Source organism: Balaenoptera borealis, assembly GCF_965194805.1.
Source record: "Balaenoptera borealis genome assembly, chromosome: 20".
In the NCBI taxonomy this organism is placed as follows: Eukaryota; Metazoa; Chordata; class Mammalia; order Artiodactyla; family Balaenopteridae; genus Balaenoptera; species Balaenoptera borealis.
In genome coordinates this window covers 60214034-60230059 of record NC_138879.1, presented here as the reverse complement: position 1 = coordinate 60230059, position 16026 = coordinate 60214034, and the positions used below count along the sequence as shown (strand labels likewise).

The window sequence follows — 16026 nt, the reverse complement described above, 5'->3', positions numbered from 1 at the left end:
TGTGCGCGTCGCTCGCTCATTGCAGGAAGGGAAAAGCCTCCTCCGAATGGGGGAACGCGCGTCTCCCCTCAAAAACTCGTCCCCAGTGGCCCACGCCGGAGCTCTGCTCGTGGACTACAAATCCCGGCAGGCCCCGCGCCGCGGCGCACGCGCAGCGGGCGTACTCGCGGGCGCCCACTGAGCGGCGGCAGGGGCGGGGCGGGCGGCGCGCGGGCCGCCCATTGGCCAGGAGGCACGTCCGTTGGGCGGGCCCGCCCCGTGCAGGACCCGCCCCGCCGCGCCCGCGCCTGGCGCCCGCGCCTCAGGACCTGCGGGGCCGCGCGGCGCATCCTGCGGGCGGCGGCGGGCGGCCGGGCGCAAGATGATGAAGTTTCGGTTCCGCAGACAGGGCGCCGACCCGCAGCGCGAGAAGCTCAAGCAGGAGCTCTTCGCCTTCCACAAGGTGCGGCGGCGGGCCGGGGGCGGCTGGCCGGGGGGCGGGGACCGGGCCGGAGCCACGTCGGGCCGGGGGAGGGGGCGCACGCTGGGCCCGGCCGCCCCGCTCTGCTCTGCCCGAGCCGCGCGCCAGCCTCGCTCCATCTCTGCCCTCCGCTCCCCTGCTCCTGTCTCCGCGCCTTGGACTCCGCCGGCCTCTCCCTGCGGGCCTCTCCGCCTCCGTGTGTCTCCGGGCGGCTCTCAACTCTCGCTCCGGCTCCCACTGTCTGTCTCTTTATCTCTTTCTCGGGGACCCCTCGGCGCCCCTGCGCAGCCTTTGGGCCCGGTTTGTTTTGCTTTCGCACCCAGGCCGGTGGGGAGGGGTGCGGAGTGGAGGCAGATGTTGGGGGGTGGGGCTGGGAAATCCCTTCCCGGTTCCTCTCCTCCCTTCCCCCACCGCCCGGGGCTCCGGCTTGCGCTCTGCCCGGCACCGCCGGGGGCTCCAGCGGGGGATGCCTGGCCGTGTCAACTGCACTTCGAATCGCGGGGCCTCAGTTTCCCTTGCTATGGAATGGGGTCACTGTCCTCCTTGCTGTGGGCTCTGTCACAGGGGCAGCCGACCCACCGCCTCTCCTGGAGCCAAGGCGGAGGTGGGGGCGGAGGGCTGCTCCTTCCTTTCTTTCCTGGGTAGGGCCAGAGGGGCCACGGGAAAGGGGCTGCCTTCAGCCCCGCCTCCCCTGCGCTGGTGTGTGGTGGAGAGAGGCCCCAGCCTGCCCCTTGCTAACTCTCCCCAGGGGTGTCACTTCTGGCCTCAGTTTGACACCCAGGCCCTTTGATCGCAGGGCCCCTTGCTTCTCTTGGGGCTTAGAGTCGTTATGCCCACACACCGGTGAGAAAATTGAGGTTCAGGGCTGACCACGTGCCCAAAGTCAGAGTGAGCTGGGGCACTTGGTCTTTGGGTCCCCTTGTCAGTGGGATTTGACTTTAGCCTTGAGGGCCAGGGGCTTCGGGAGGGGTGCTGTGGTCCTGAGCTGGCTGCCAGGAGACTCAGGTCCAGGAGGAAGCTCTGGGGCGACCGGTCCTGCAGTGACCGAGGCCGGGTCGTCTCTCAGGGTAGGCGGGGTTTTCCAGGTGGCGTAGGGGCTGCCAGGACCCTCAGACTTGGTGGCCAAGGGGTCCAGAGGGGAGGCTGGTGCCCAGGGGCTCTGAGGTGTCCCCCTTCCTGTGCTGAGTGGCCGAGGGTGAGCCCCCTCGAGATGAGAGGACAGTGATGGTAGGGCAGGCGTCGCGCTCAGGTGTCACTTCCTCAGCCAGGGAGTCGGGGTGTGAAGTGGGGACCTGAGACAGGTGGAGAGGAGGCTTGCTCCCCCTGGCTGGCTCCTGGTGGCAGAAGCTGGTCTCCCTGCCAAGGAGGGTGAGGCCCCGTTCTGAGTGGGCAGCAGTGGTGGGAGGGGGCGGTCTTGAGCAGAGGGTCACTAGAGGGGCTGGTAGGTGATCACTAGAAAATAGGCCCAGATTCCCGAGTGGTGGGGCATGGGCAGGGGGTGGTGGTCCAGGGTGAGCCTGGACTTTGGACTCGGTCTCGGGTCCAAATCCCAGCCCTGCCCACAAGTTGCCTGTGGCATGTCCACTCTATGTCAGTTTAACGAATACCGCCTTGGGGGTGCTGATGTACTAGTTGGGGAGATAGTGAGAAGCCAAAAGAAGAGAGGGAAGTGTGCAGCCTGCGGTGGTTTGGATGGTGGTCAGTGCCGTGGGTGAGATCAGGCAGGTGAGGGTGGCAGGTGAGGGTGTGGAGCGATGGCTGCTGGGCCAGCTCAGGGGACCTCTGAGCAGTTGTCTCCTGAGCTGTGGGAAGAAGCCCACCTTGGAGAGTGCTGAGTAAAGCACGTTCCAGGTAGATGGACCGTAGATGCAAAGGTCCTAGTAGATTGGAGGAGGGCGGAAGGCCATCAAGTGAGCCAGGGGCCGGTGGGAGGAGCCAGATGGAGGGGACTTGGCTTTGACTCGGAGTGAGCCGGGAGCCCCGGAGGGTCCTGAGCAGAGGAGTGGGCCGCCAGACTCGGTCAGGTCCAGCGTGGGCACGGCGGTGTGGGTGCTCCCCACCCCACCCCGGTCAAGTGGGCCACGCTGTCCTCAGGTGGGCTCACCGGTGCCCAGATGGGCAGCCGAGGCTTGGCCAGTGCTGTGACTTGCCCAAGGCCAAGCCAGCTGCTCAGAGGAATCAGTCCCTGCCCAGATGGGATGAGGCTGGAGGCAGGCTGGGGCCACGGGCCTGGGGACCAGGGTTCCTTATAAAACTTGTCTTGCTGACGCAGTGGTCGGGGTGCCGGCACCCACATGGGGTGTCCCACCTTGGTGTTGAGGGCAGGGGGCTGGGGGCCCAGGGGTGCAAGCTTCCCAGGGAGGGCCCCCAGCCAGGCTTCGGGGTTGACTAGGGGCTCCTTGGGTAGGTGGAGGGGGGGCGGGGAGCCAGGGCTGGTCTGCACTGGGACTGGCCCTGCCGGGAGCTGGGGACCTGGTGGGAGCCGTTGCGTGGACACCCCCAGTGCACAAGCCGCCTGCCCACCATCCCAACCAGGGATGGGAAGGGAATCACGTCTCCCAGTTTCCAGGTGGGAACCCAAGTCTGGCAGGTGCGTGACACCTTCAGGGCCTGGGCAGGAAGCTCCATCTCTCTGGGCCCCAGTCTCCCTGTCTCTGGGGCTGGGGGTGGGGAGCAGCCCCGGGTCGGGTCGGCGCTCGAGAGCCTCTGCCTAGCTGGCCTTGGGTACTGGCCTCTGACCACCCCCCAGAGCCTGTGTTGGGGGTTGCCTGGGGCTGCACCCCACTTCAGTCTGCCTGGAGGAGTGGGGTGTGGAGTCCTGCTCCGTGGGGCAGCCAGGGTTCACTTCTGCGCCTGCGCCTCCTCTCGAGCCCCATTCTGTTTGTTTTCAGAGCCCCGCGCACGGTGGGGTGGACCCGGGTGTAGAGAGGGACGGGGCCTCGACCAGGGAGGCCTCTGTGGCGGGGCCAGGGGCTCAGGCCCTTCCTCACTGGAGGTGTGATTACCCGTTTCGCAGCTGAGGGCACTGAGGCCCGGAGCACGGGTGTGAAGCAGTGGCAGAGCCTGGAGGCTGCCCCGGGGTGGGTGGGCTGTGCCTGTGCCAATGCCCTCACCTCCCTGCAGACCGTGGAGCATGGCTTCCCCAACCAGCCCAGCGCCCTGGCCTTCGACCCTGAGCTTCGCATCATGGCCATCGGCACCCGGTCTGGGGCTGTCAAGATGTATCCTTTGCGGGCCGCGGCCTTCGGGGCCCGTCAGAATGTCCTGGTTGCAGGTCCCCGTGTGCCGGGCCCCTGGGGCAGGGCCCCGGCTGCCCCGCGCTGCCTTTCGGCCAGCCAGTTACCTGGCGGTTACCGTCCCGGCAACTGTGACCCGGGAGGTGGGCCGGGGCTGGTTGCACACGGTCCCCAGCAAGAGTGGTGGGCGGGCCAGGGTCACGGCGGGCCTTGCGCTGGTGCCCGGGCACACACACGTGTGCCAGTGTGAAGACACGTGTGTCCAGCCGAGGCGCTGGGGGCAGTACCAGGCTCGGCATGGTGGGCGCAGCGCGGCCCGCACCTGGGTGCTGGCGCCACACAATGGGCCTGTGAGCCGCACAAAGGGGCATTTTCCTGCGAGTGCAGGGTGGGTGCGGGGGGACGCTGGCAGCTGGACGCCTCCTTCCTGCCGTGGAGGATCCCAGCCCCGCTGCACGGGGTGAGCCCCTCAGGTGGGGCCCCAGGGGCAGGGTCTGGCCGGCCACTGCATGGTGGCACGGGGTCTCCCCACCCAGGGGCTGCAGGCACTGGCCAGGAAGTTGTGAGTTTGCCGACTCCAGGGAGAGCGGCTGGACCTGGATGCCCCCACCTCCTGTGGGCCCCTGAGGCATCGGTGGGCACGCAGGGGACGGTGCCCCAGCCGCTGGCCCAGGGGTCCCACTTCCTGGCCCGCTGCTTCTGCGTCTTATGGCGCTGTCCTGCCCCGTGTGTGCCATGGGCCCGGAGCCCCTTCCTCTGTGTCCCGGGGGAGCCTCTGCTGGCGGCATGGCCTTTCTTGTGCGCTGGCCCCTTGTGCTCACAAAGGACGGGCCGGCAGACGGCCTCAGAGGGGGACGAGGCCCCCCCAGCCCCCCCAGACCATTCCGGCCCGAGTCCTGGGCTGGGAAACTGAGGCTGGCCACAGGGGCCGCAGCGCCCCCCCCGCCCCGGGTCTGGCCCCGTCTCCTTGGCGACCCTGGTTCCCTCCCAGTGCTCCTGCCCTGTTTTTTGTCCCCTTGTCTGTGTCCTCCCGGCTCCTGCAGGGAATCCCAACTCCAGCTCCAGGCAACGGCTCCTGCCTTGTTTCCAGGCAACGTCCCTGACCCCTGCCCGGTCCTCCCTCCTGGGGCCCCTCGGCCTGCCCGTCCACTGTGAAGCCTGGGGTTGCTGGGACTCTGGCGCTCACACTGGGTGCTTGAAGCAGGTCACCCAAGCTCTCCAAGCCTCTGTGGCCTCTCCCCTTGCGGTGGGGGCTGCCTGCCCCAGAAGGAGGTGGGGTTCCTGGCTTGCAGCTGGTGTCGGCCTGTGGCTGAGCCTCCCGGGCCTGGCTTGGCATCTCCCCCCTGTGTGATGCTGACGTGCGGGGCTGACTCCTGTGCACGCAGCCCGGAGAGGCTGACGCAGAGCCGTGAGCCGGGCCCGGGCCGTGTGTGCGGGCGGTGCGTTTATTCTCACGTGCCCTGCGTCAGCCCCACGAGGTCGGAGTGCAAGTCGCCAGCCCCTTCTAAAGATGAGGAAGTGAAGGTCGTGCAGCAGCGCTGACTTGCGGGGCCGAGCGAGCCTGCGTGTCGTGTGGCGGTGCAAGATGGTGCTCCCTGCGGCGAGGCACCCCCGTGGACTGGGGAGGCGCCTGGATAGGCAGGCCCATTGGATAGGGCCGGTCAGAGTGGTCCTGGGAGGAGGAGGTGTGGTTTCCCGGCCTGTGCCTGCTTTCCGCCCTTGACCCGTCACCCTCAGCTACGGTGCCCCCGGCGTGGAGTTCACGGGCCTGCATCAAGACGCGGCCACCGTCACCCAGATGCACTTCCTGCCCGGCCAGGTGAGCCTCGGCCCTGCCACTGGCTCCCGTGAACCCCATTTCCGCCCCGCCCCCTGCCCCAGCCCGGCTCAGTCTCGGTCTCACTCACCTGCCAGGGCCGCCTCCTGACCCTGCTGGACGACAGCAGCCTTCATCTCTGGGAGGTCGTCCACCGCAACGGCTGCGCCCACCTGGAGGAAGCCCTCCACCACCAGCCACCCAGTCGCCCGGGCTTTGATGGGGCCAGGTACTGGGGGACTTGGCCAGGGGCGGCCGCTGGACGTGGGGCAAGCCTGTGGAGGGCAGGGGGGCGGGAAGCTGCCCCGGGGCTGGGGTTCAGGGGGCACGTCTGGTGGCCTGGCAGGGCGTCAGGTAGGGGTCCCGGCAGAGTCTGAGGTGAGCAGGGACGGTCTGTGCTCCAGGACCACTGGGGCCCCAGGAGACACGGGACGGGAGAGTGTGTCCAGAGCCCAGTGAGAGGCACTTTCTCCCCTGCGGTGAGGGGCGTCTGGGGCAGGAACTGACATCAGCACAGGTCCCCTGGGCCCTTGACTGGGGGCAGGGCGACGGGCCACAGTGTGCCTGGGTGAAAGGGCGGGTCGGGGCAAGGAGCATCCCGCTGGGCTGTGAGGTGCTGGCAGGGTGCCCCAGGGGGGCGACAGCATGGGCTTGGACCCCTAGGGAGAGAGTACGGGGCCTCTTGGTTCCTGGCCTGGCAGCCCTTGTTGAAATGGCCAGAGCGGGTGAGTCTTTCAGGTTACAGGCTGCCTGTCCAGCTCCGGGGGAGGCTTGTCCTGCTTGGGCTTGAACTGGGGCTAGGTGACCCCCCCCCCCCCCCCCGCCCCATGTCCAGCCCTAACCCAGGATGGATTCCCGGGGTCTCCGAGCCTCTGCAGGGGAGCGATCCAGGGCCCATCTGCAAGTCAGGGAGACATCCATGGGCTGGGGGCGGGGCTTCCTGAGTGGGGCTCAGGGGGCCGTGCGCCCTGAAGGTTCTGGTCCTGGCCCAGGCGGGGCCTGGTTCCTGCCTTCCCCTCTTGGTAGGTGGGAGGAGCTCAGGGGCCCTTCTCCAAGACCTGGGGACCTATTTTTATCCCTCTCCCCGCTGACGTCCTGATGAATAACCGAGCGAGCTGATTACGATGTCCGCGGCCACCGATGTCTGCGGCCACCGCCGTGGCCTTTCTGGGGCTGCCGCGAGTACAGAGGGGCTGCGGCGAGCTGACGGTAGCAGCTCAGCCCCCTCCACGCCCTCCTCAGCAGGCGGATGGGCTCCCACACTCACCCCCCTCCCCTTGGCCCCCACAGTGGCCTGCCCATCCTCGCCCGCATCACCGTGGTCCTGCTGGTGGCTGCCGGTGACCTGGCAGCCCTGGGCACTGAGGGCGGAAGCGTCTTCTTCCTGGATGTTCCCACCCTGACGCTGCTCGAGGGGCAGACCCTTGGCCCGGACGAGGTTCTGCGAAGGTGAGAGGCCACCCGGCTTCCCTGTACCCCGTCTGCCGGGCGTGCTGCTGCCGGCTCACCCCCCACGCACCCCTCCCCTCCGCCCTCGCAGCGTGCCTGACGACTACCGGTGCGGGAAGGCCCTGGGCCCTGTGGAGTCACTCCAGGGACACCTGCGGGACCCCACCAAGATCCTCATCGGCTACAGCCGAGGCCTGCTGGTCATCTGGAGCCGAGCCGCGCGGTGTGCTGACCGCATCTTCCTGGGGAACCAGGTGTGTGGTGGAGTGGGGAGGCCAGCGGCTGCGCCGGGGCCTCTGCTCACGGCCGCGGCGCTCACGCCCGTCCACCCCGCCCTGCAGCAGCTGGAGAGCGTGTGCTGGGAGCGCAGCGGCCGCACGCTGGTCAGCTCGCACAGCGACGGCAGCTACGCCGTCTGGGCCGCGGACGCCGGCGACTCCCCGACGACACAGCCCACCGTGGCCACCATGCCCTACGGTGAGTGCCGGGGAGGCCTGTGCGAGTTCGGCAGTGACCCCGAGCTCAGACTGGCCTTGGTGGGGGGCTTTGGGAGGACTTGTAGAAGGCGGCGGGGCTGAGCCCAGCCACAAAGCTGAGACCCCCCCGGGGCTGTCGGTCAGCGTGCCTTCCCCTCGGGAGGTGGGAGTGACGGAGGCAGGAGGGGAACGGAGAAGCGGCGAGAAATGCAGCCCGGGGCTCGGTGAGCCTGATGCTCTCCTACCCCTCCAGGCCCCTTCCCTTGCAAAGCCATCAGCAAGATCCTGTGGCGAAACTGTGCCTCTGGGTAGGTGGGGCGCCGGGGCCGCGCCTGGCTGCGGGAGCGCAGGGCGGGGGTGGGGGAGGCTCTCCCCGTCCCCACGGGGCCCCTCCGGCGGCTCACGTGGCTCCCCTGCCCCGAGCAGCGAGCACTTCGTCGTCTTCAGCGGCGGCATGCCCCGCGCCAGCTATGGCGACCGCCACTGCGTGAGCGTGCTCCAGGCCGAGACCCTGGTGACGCTGGACTTCACCTCCCGCGTCATCGACTTCTTCACGGTGCACAGCACGCGGCCCGAGGACGGTGCGTACCTGCCCTCCCACCCCGTGCCCGTGTGTCTGCGGCCATGCTCACCCACCCCATCCTGCAGAGTTCGACGAGCCCCAGGCCCTGGCCGTGCTGCTTGAAGAGGAGCTGGTGGTGCTGGACCTACAGACGCCCGGCTGGCCGGCTGTGCCCGCCCCGTACCTGGCCCCGCTGCACTCGTCTGCCATCACGTGCTCGGCCCACGTCGCCAACGTCCCCGCCAAGCTGTGGGCCCGCATCGTGAGCGCTGGCGAGCAGCAGAACCCCCAGCCGGCCTCCGGTGCCTCGGTGTGTGCCCGGGGGAAGGGTGCTGCCTGGGCACGCGCCTGAGATGGGGATGTGGCAGGTGTATGTGGGGAACTTGGAGGGACTCTGTGCCCTGGATGCCACTCCTGGGGTGAGAGGAGGAAGACGCTTGTCCTGACCTTCCGTTTCTGTCTCTGTCCCCGTCTCTCAGAGCTGGCCTATCACCGGGGGCCGGAACCTGGCTCCGGAGCCACCCCAGCGAGGGCTGCTGCTGACCGGGTAGGTGAACGCGTGTCCCCGGCTCAGCCCAGTTGTGACGGGTGGTATGAGTGTGTGTGTGTGTGTGTGTGTGTGGGCGAGCAGGGCCTGGCGCAGCCCATGCGGATGCGGGAGGGCCCGTCCTGGGTCTGGCGGGAGCTGACCTGCTCGCTGACTCAGGCCTGGCCCCTGGTGGGACCAGGTCATCCCCATTCCCGCAGGGTGCACTGGGGTGAAGCCTCCCTAGACTCTGGTTTAAGGCTCAGCCCTCCTTTTAGCCCGAAACTGGGCTCCACCCACTCAGCCTGCCCTGGGACTGGAAAATCTGGGCTGGCCCATGCCGAGCTGCACAGGGCAGGTGCCCGAGAGCCCGGCCTGGGCCTGGCGGGCGCTGACGTGCCCGGTGACTCGGGCCCCGACTTTCTGCCCAGCCCCTGCCTTGCGCCTGTGCTGGGACCCTTGGGCCTCTGACTCCAGCGCCCCCTCCCCAGTGAGAACTCCTCACCATGGCTTTCAGGGCCTCTGGAGCCGTCCCAACCGGTCCCATGGCCTCACTCACCTTCTCACGCCCTGGCTCTGGGCTCCCCCCACCGCCCAGGCGCCTGTGACCTGGACTCTGCAGCTGTGTCCTGAGGCTGCACCCCAGTTTGGTCTGCTCCTCTCCTCTTTCCCTCTCTGCTTCCTCCCAGCCTCCCCAGGCTTCCTGCTCCTGCCCCTGCCCCAGCCGATCCCTCCGCTCTGTGACTGCATCTCTGGTCACCTTTTCTGGAGGCTCGCCTGGGGGCAGAACCCCCATAGTCCTCTGTTCCCTGTGTCACCCACCCCTCACCTCCTGTTCATTATTTCTGGTGATTATTTCCGCACCTTCTCACCCTCTTTGCAGGGAAGGGCCCAGCACCTACTGTGTGTGGCCTGGTGTACAGGAGGGCTCAGTATGTGTCCTGTACGGTTGGTAACTTCCTGTTTGCTGTATGCAGTAGGAATCCAGTCAGTGTTTGGCTTAGGCGCTTAGTGCCCAGTGCGTGGTCGCTGGATGACTGGAGGGGGCGGGGGGCTGGAGGACCTGGGACCTGACCTCACCTTCCCTGCAGGCACGAGGATGGCACCGTGCGGTTCTGGGACGCCTCCGGCGTGGCCCTGCGCCCACTCTACAAGCTGAGCACCGCCGGCCTCTTTCAGACAGACTGCGAGCACGCCGACAGCCTGGCCCAGGCCGCCGAGGACGACTGGCCACCCTTCCGCAAGGTGGGCCCCTCCCCTGGCCCCGGGGAGCCTGGTCCGGGCTCCGCCCTGTGTCACCAGCCCTTCCGCCCTGCAGGTGGGCTGCTTCGACCCCTACAGCGACGACCCACGGCTTGGCGTGCAGAAGGTGGCGCTCTGCAAGTACACCGCCCAGATGGTGGTGGCCGGCACCGCGGGCCAGGTAGGGCCAAGGCGTCCCCAGGGCTGCGGGTCTTGGGGGGCTTTCTGGAGGGTCTGGTGGGGTGGTAGAGGGACCGGAGCAGCAAAAGCCCAGAGGTGGGAACGGGGCTCCAGGTGGGACCAGCCAGGGCTGTGGGGACCCACAGAGCCTTGGGGCCGGGGTGGGAGCACAGGTGTTAGATGAGCCCCAGGAGGGCAGGGCTGGCAGGTCCTGGTCGCCACCGTGTTGCTCAGTGAGGGCCCTGGTATACAGTGGGCGTCCAGTAAATGTTTATTCAGAGGATGCACTGGAGACAATCCTGGGACCACCCTGGCAGAGGCATCGGAGGCTCGGGCGGGGCACAGGTGGCCCCCTCTTTGTACCGACGGCCCCCTGCGCCCCCCCCCCGCCCCTCAGGTGCTGGTGCTAGAGTTAAGTGATGAGCCGTCAGAGCAGGCGGTGGGCGTGGCCAGCGTGGACCTCCTCCAGGACCGTGAGGGCTTCACGTGGAAGGGCCACGAGCGGCTGAGCCCACGCACAGGGCCGCTGCCCTGGCCGGCCGGCTTCCAGCCCCGCGCCCTGGTCCAGTGCCTGCCGCCGGCTGCCGTCACTGCCGTCACGCTCCACGCCGAGTGGGGCCTCGTGGCCTTCGGCACCAGCCACGGCTTCGGCCTCTTTGACTACCTGCGCAGGAGCCCCGTGCTGGCCAGGTGCGTGCGGGCCCCTCCCGAGCTTTGCGGAGGCGCAGGTGGGGGGTGCTTTCGAGCCTTGCGGGAAGCGCTGCTGGTGGAAGTTAGGCCCCCCGGCGGCTGGGCTCAAGGGCGGGCTTGGGACTCGGGCTTCCCTGATGCCCGGCACCTGCGCCCCCCAGGTGCACCCTGCACCCCAACGACTCCCTGGCCATGGAGGGGCCGCTGTCCCGTGTGAAGTCGCTCAAGAAGTCGCTGCGCCAGTCCTTCCGGCGCATCCGCAAAAGCCGCGTCTCGGGCAAGAAGCGCTTGACTGCCGCCGGCAGCAAGGTGGGCCGGGTGGCCGGGTGGCCGGGCGGGGCGGCAGGGGCGGGAAGACCGGGCTCCCGAGCCTCGTGCCCCTCCAGTTGCAGGAGGCCAACGCGCAGCTGGCGGAGCAGGCCGGCCCCCACGACGTGGAGGTGACGCCCGTGCAGCGCCGCATTGAGCCCCGCTCGGCCGACGACTCCCTCTCGGGCGTCGTGCGCTGCCTCTACTTCGCCGACACCTTCCTTCGCGACGGTGAGGCCGGGAGGGGTGTGCTGGGGAGGTGGCCCTAGGTGGCGTGGCCCGGGTTCCGGTCAGCCGCCTGGGAAATGGGCGTGGAGCGGCGCCTCCCGGAAGGTTGGAAAGTGTTGCCTGCTGAGTGCCGGGCTGCGCTGGTGACAGGGTGCCCCGGCCCACAGCCGCCCCCGGGACAGCCTGACGGTGGGGTTGGTGAGCGGAGACCCGAGCGGAGACGGGAGCCCGGGGCCTGGGGGGGAGTGCGGGCTGCAGCACCGAGGCCGAGGTGGGCGTGTATCAGGAGACCCGGGCAGCATGGCTGGAGTGGAGGACAGGCCCGGGAGGTGTGGGTGCCGGCCGCCTAGCCAAGGAGCTGGCTTTATAGTAAGGTATTTTTTTAATATAAATTTATTTATTTACTTTTGGCTGCATTGGGTCTTCGTTGCTGCACGTGGGCTTTCTCTAGTTGCGGTGAGCGGGGGCTACTCTTCGTTGCAGTGTGCAGGCTTCTCATTGTGGTGGCTTCTCGTTGTGGAGCACGGGCTCTAGGCGCGCGGGCTTCACTAGTTGTGGCACGTGGGCTCACTAGTTGTGGCTCATGGGCTCTAGAGCGCAGGCTCAGTAGTTGTGGCGCACGGGCTTAGTTGCTCCGCGGCATGTGGGATCTTCCTGGACCAGGGCTTGAACCCGTGTCCCCTGCATTGGCAGGCGGATTCTTAACCATTGCGCCATCAGGGAAGCCCGAGGAGCTGGCTTTGACCCCGAGCGGTTGGAGCCCCTGAGGGTCCTGCAGAGGGCAGTGATGCGGTCGGGTTTATGGACGGAGTTGCTGATTGGTTTAACTTGATGATGGGGCACATCTCGTTCAACCCCACACCCCGCTGCCCGCCCCTGCTCTCCGTCGTGTCTCGTGGGGGATTTTAAGTGAAAGCCCCTGTGTGAGCAGCTCAGTGTGCGTCTGGTGGACGTAACCTACAGCCAGGGTGTCCGAGTCGCACGCTGTAGCATGGACGCTGATGCTGGAGTTCTCCTGTCACAGTCGGCCCACAGGCGACTCTGTTCATCTCAGGAACGCCTTTTTGGGGTTGCGTCAGCGTCCAGCTAGTCTGCACGTGGCGCTATCATTGATGCATCTTTCCATCTCCGTCTGGGAGGGGAGCCCCCACTTCTGGTGGTGTTTGTGGAACTTCCCACTGTCTGGATGCGGCAGCCCGGGGTTTTGGTTGGCCTGCTTCCAGTGTCCCCCTCAGAAGCCGGCTGGGCTTTGGCAAGCATGGCTTTGATTGCTCGCTCATGTTTTGCTCAGGTGTTCCCACCCCCCATGGTTGCTGCTCAGGTCACCAGTTCATCAAGGGTGCACCGTGGTGACTGCCCGGTCCATCCACGCCTGTGCGTTTTTAGCTGATTTTCCACTCCTTCCTGAGGGGGGTCAGCTTGCACGGGATGGCAGGCTGGGTGTCTGCGGCAGGACCAGTGATGGACGTAGGGGAGTCGGGGCTCCGCGACGGGGCCGCATCCCCGGGATGCTGGGGGCGGGGGGGTCTGAGAGGTCAGGGTCCAGTTTGACATCCCCACGGAGGTGCCCTAGAGGTCACTCCTGTGCCTGCAGGAGGACTGGCCGAGGTCACCAGGGAGGTGTGGGCTGGAGAGAACCAGTCCAGGGTCCCAGGGCATCGGGAGGGGTGGGGAGGGGAGGGGAGGCACGTGCCTGCCTCACCAGCCCATCACCCCCCAGCGGCCCACCACGGCCCCACCATGTGGGCGGGCACCAACTCGGGCTCCGTGTTTGCCTACGCGCTGGAGGTGCCGGCGGCAGCAGCGAACAGCGACAGGCGGCCCGAGCGGGCAGTGGAGGCCGTGCTGGGCAAGGAGGTACAGCTGATGCACCGCGCGCCCGTGGTGGCCGTGGCCGTGCTGGATGGACGCGGCCGCCCGCTGCCGGAGCCCTACGAGGCCTCAAGGGACCTGGCACAGGCGCCCGACATGCAGGGCGGCCATGCTGTGCTCATCGCATCTGAGGAGCAGTTCAAGGTGAGCTGGCACAGAGACCCCTGGGGCTTCTGCCTCCTGGACACCGCCAGACCCTCGACGACGCTTGCCCACCTACGCCCGCTTGCTGAGACCTCCCAGCTGGCAGAGACGCCCTGGGGAACCCCGGGGGCCCCCAGGACCTCGACAGCCCCCCCAGAGCTCGAGGTGTGGGGGGGTCCCGGCCCCTGGCCCTTCCACCTGGCGGGACTGGCTCCGCCACAGTGGGAGGGGCCTGGCAGGTTTCCGGGCAGAGAAGCGGGTGGGGCCAGAGGGCCGGGCTGGGTGGTGGCACGGGGGTGAGGACGGGCCGGGCTCTGCTCAGCGGCCATCCCCTGCCCGCCTCCAGGTGTTCACGCTGCCCAAAGTGAGCGCCAAGACCAAGTTCAAGCTGACGGCCCACGAGGGCTGCCGCGTGCGCAAGGTGGCCCTGGCCACCTTTGCCAGCGTGGCCTGCGAGGACTACGCCGAGACCTGCCTGGCCTGCCTCACCAACCTGGGCGACGTGCACGTGTTCTCGGTGCCCGGCCTGCGGCCCCAGGTGCACTACACCTGCATCCGCAAGGAGGACATCAGCGGCATCGCCTCCTGCGTCTTCACACGACATGGCCAGGGTGAGGGCCCCGGACGGCAGGGGAGGGGCTGCTCACAGGGCTTCCGGGAGGGGGGCGGGACCTTCACTGCGCTCTCTGCTCCCCTCCCACCCCCCCCCACCCCCCCCCACCCCCCCCACCCCCCCCACCCCCCCCCACCCCCCCCACCCCCCCCACCCCCCCCCAGGGTTCTACCTGATTTCCCCGTCGGAGTTTGAGCGCTTCTCCCTGAGCGCCCGCAACATCACGGAGCCGCTCTGCTCTCTGGACATCAGTTGGCCCCATGATGCCATGCATGCCAGGTGCGTGGAAGGGGTGGGGCCTGGAGCAAGGAGCAGGGTCGCCATCCCCAGTGTCACCCCTCTCTGGTCCCAGGGCTCAGGAGTGGGAGGGTGGGGGCCTGGCCCTCGAGCCATGAGGCACCTGCCCCTGGTCCCCAGCACAGACCCATCTCTGCAGCTACAGGCCCCGAGAATCGCCCAAGCTGAGCCAGGCTAACGGGACCCCTGGCGCCGTCCTGGGCCCACAGAGCCGCGGCGGAAGCCCCGATCCCACCCACAGTGAGGGAGCTGGTGAGGAGAGCGGGCGTGAAGTGCGGCAGTTCATCCTCAGGGCGGGCCTCTGCGGGATGCAGCCACTGAGGGGGCCGGGGGGAGGGCGTGCTGGGCACGAGAGGGTGGGGGTCCGTGTGTCGGTGCCGTGGTCCACTGTGCGCTGGACTCGGGACCAGGGCCCCAGGTGTGGAGTCTGCCCCGGGGCCCTGGGAAGGGCCTCATCGCTTCCTCTCTGCAGACACTCCGGAGCCGCCTGAGGCCACGCTCTCACCCACGTCCGTCGACTCGGCCACCAGTGCCGACACAACGCTGGACACGACAGGGGATGTGACGGTGGAGGACGTGAAGGACTTCCTGGGGTGAGGAGGTGGCTGGGTCCACAGGAGGGGGTTGGTCGGCTCCCAGCCTCCCTCCCCCCTTTCAGCCAGCCTCATATCCCAGCTGGGCCCAGAGGGTCGAGGAGGGCCTGACCCCAGACCCGCTGACCGCTGCCCCTCTCCCCAGCTCTTCGGAGGAATCTGAGAAGAACCTGCGGAACCTGTCAGAGGATGAGGCCCGAGCCTGCCCCATCCTGATCGGATGAGGCGCTCAGGTGCGGGGCCCTGGGTCTCCCTGGTCTCCTCGGCGTGGCCTCACCCACCCCACCCCCACCCCCACCCCGGTCTTGCACCCGAAACCCTGGCAGGCCCCGGGAGGCGTTTCCCCAGCCTGCCCCTCCCGGAACTGTCCCGGCAGGGCCTCCACAGCCCACGCAGACGTGCTTCTCGTAGTTTGCTGTTAGAAATCAGGGCCAGCCAGTCAGCCCCCAGATAACAAGGCTGGTGTCTGGAATGAGACCAGGCCAAACCACTTAGGGGGACGGCGGCTTGGGGGCTCAGGTGGTTTTGGCCAGCCTGTTTCGCAGGTGAGATCACCCAGGTGTGCGAGATTGGGCGCTGCCCGAGGCTGACCGGCCCCCGCGCCAGTCTCGGTGCGGCCCAGGCCCGACTCTGATGCTGTAGGTCTGCCCCCGACCCCCGCCTCTCCCTGCACAGACGCTGCGGCTCCCTCTTTGTTGCTGGGGTCACCGCTGCCCCCTCCAGGGCCACGCTTTGGCCTCAGGGGCCCAGATGTGGCCGGGGCTAAGGCTGTCACTGCAGGGCCCTTGCCCTCATCCTGGACAGGAGACTGAGTGGTGGCACACGTGTGGCCAGGTCGCCTGCCCCCTGGGACCTCCCTGGCCTTCGGCTGATGCCTTTTTCCTTCCTCTACCAGGAAGGCCAGAACTGCCAGGCCTGCCCTGTTCGGAGCTGGGACCCAGGACCCCGGCCCTTCACGTAGACCTGCACCTGCTAATCTCAGGCTCCAGCGGGACCTGCCCAGCCTGGCCCCAGAGGCCACCCGGGAGGTCAGGTGCCACAAGGGAGGGCAGCTGGGGCTCACAGCCTGTCACCTCCCAGGCGACAACACCGTCCTTTCCCTCTCCTTTTGCAAAGAGTATTTTTCTAACGCCTGTGCCAGGCACCACAGTCATTTCTAAAACTATTTTGGTACGTGCTCCTGGGCCAGCACCCACGACCCCCGCCAGGCTGTGCACGAGTGTGTGTGTGTGTTTGTGACCGAGAGCTCCACTGGGCACCCAGGACTGGGGCGTGTGCGTGTGTGTGTGTGGAGCGGGGGTCAGGATGGGTTTCCTTGTAGATTGTACCCTGG

General features: G+C 67.9%; 1 protein-coding gene across 4 annotated transcripts; it reads left to right on the top strand.

Annotated features, from left to right (window-relative positions):
* Positions 1-261: 261 nt before the first annotated feature.
* Positions 262-15943, top strand: LLGL1 (LLGL scribble cell polarity complex component 1). 4 transcript variants are annotated; one of them, XM_082374176.1, is made up of 23 exons: positions 262-442; positions 3584-3681; positions 5434-5515; positions 5611-5741; positions 6803-6961; positions 7053-7215; positions 7306-7438; positions 7691-7745; positions 7864-8018; positions 8086-8309; positions 8479-8546; positions 9617-9770; positions 9844-9948; positions 10345-10637; positions 10799-10946; positions 11024-11177; positions 12895-13190; positions 13537-13801; positions 13968-14082; positions 14246-14352; positions 14573-14693; positions 14839-14926; positions 15589-15943. In XM_082374176.1, exons 1-22 carry the CDS (start codon positions 362-364, stop codon positions 14915-14917), a joined length of 3186 nt encoding a protein of 1061 aa, XP_082230302.1. In that variant the 5' UTR covers positions 262-361; the 3' UTR covers positions 14918-14926; positions 15589-15943. The 4 variants fall into 4 exon arrangements, with proteins under 4 accessions (XP_082230302.1, XP_082230300.1, XP_082230301.1 ...); XM_082374174.1 differs by having other exon boundaries at positions 14240-14352; XM_082374175.1 differs by having other exon boundaries at positions 7303-7438.
* Positions 15944-16026: the final 83 nt, after the last annotated feature.

Coding starts and splice junctions, on each gene's coding strand:
- LLGL1 (XM_082374173.1), top strand. CDS start 362: ATGATGAAGTTTCGGTTCCGCAGACAGGGCGCCGACCCGCAGCGCGAG. Junction 11,178..12,894: donor CGACACCTTCCTTCGCGACG/GTGAGGCCGGGA, acceptor ATCACCCCCCAG/CGGCCCACCACGGCCCCACC. Junction 14,353..14,572: donor CACCCACAGTGAGGGAGCTG/GTGAGGAGAGCG, acceptor TCCTCTCTGCAG/ACACTCCGGAGCCGCCTGAG.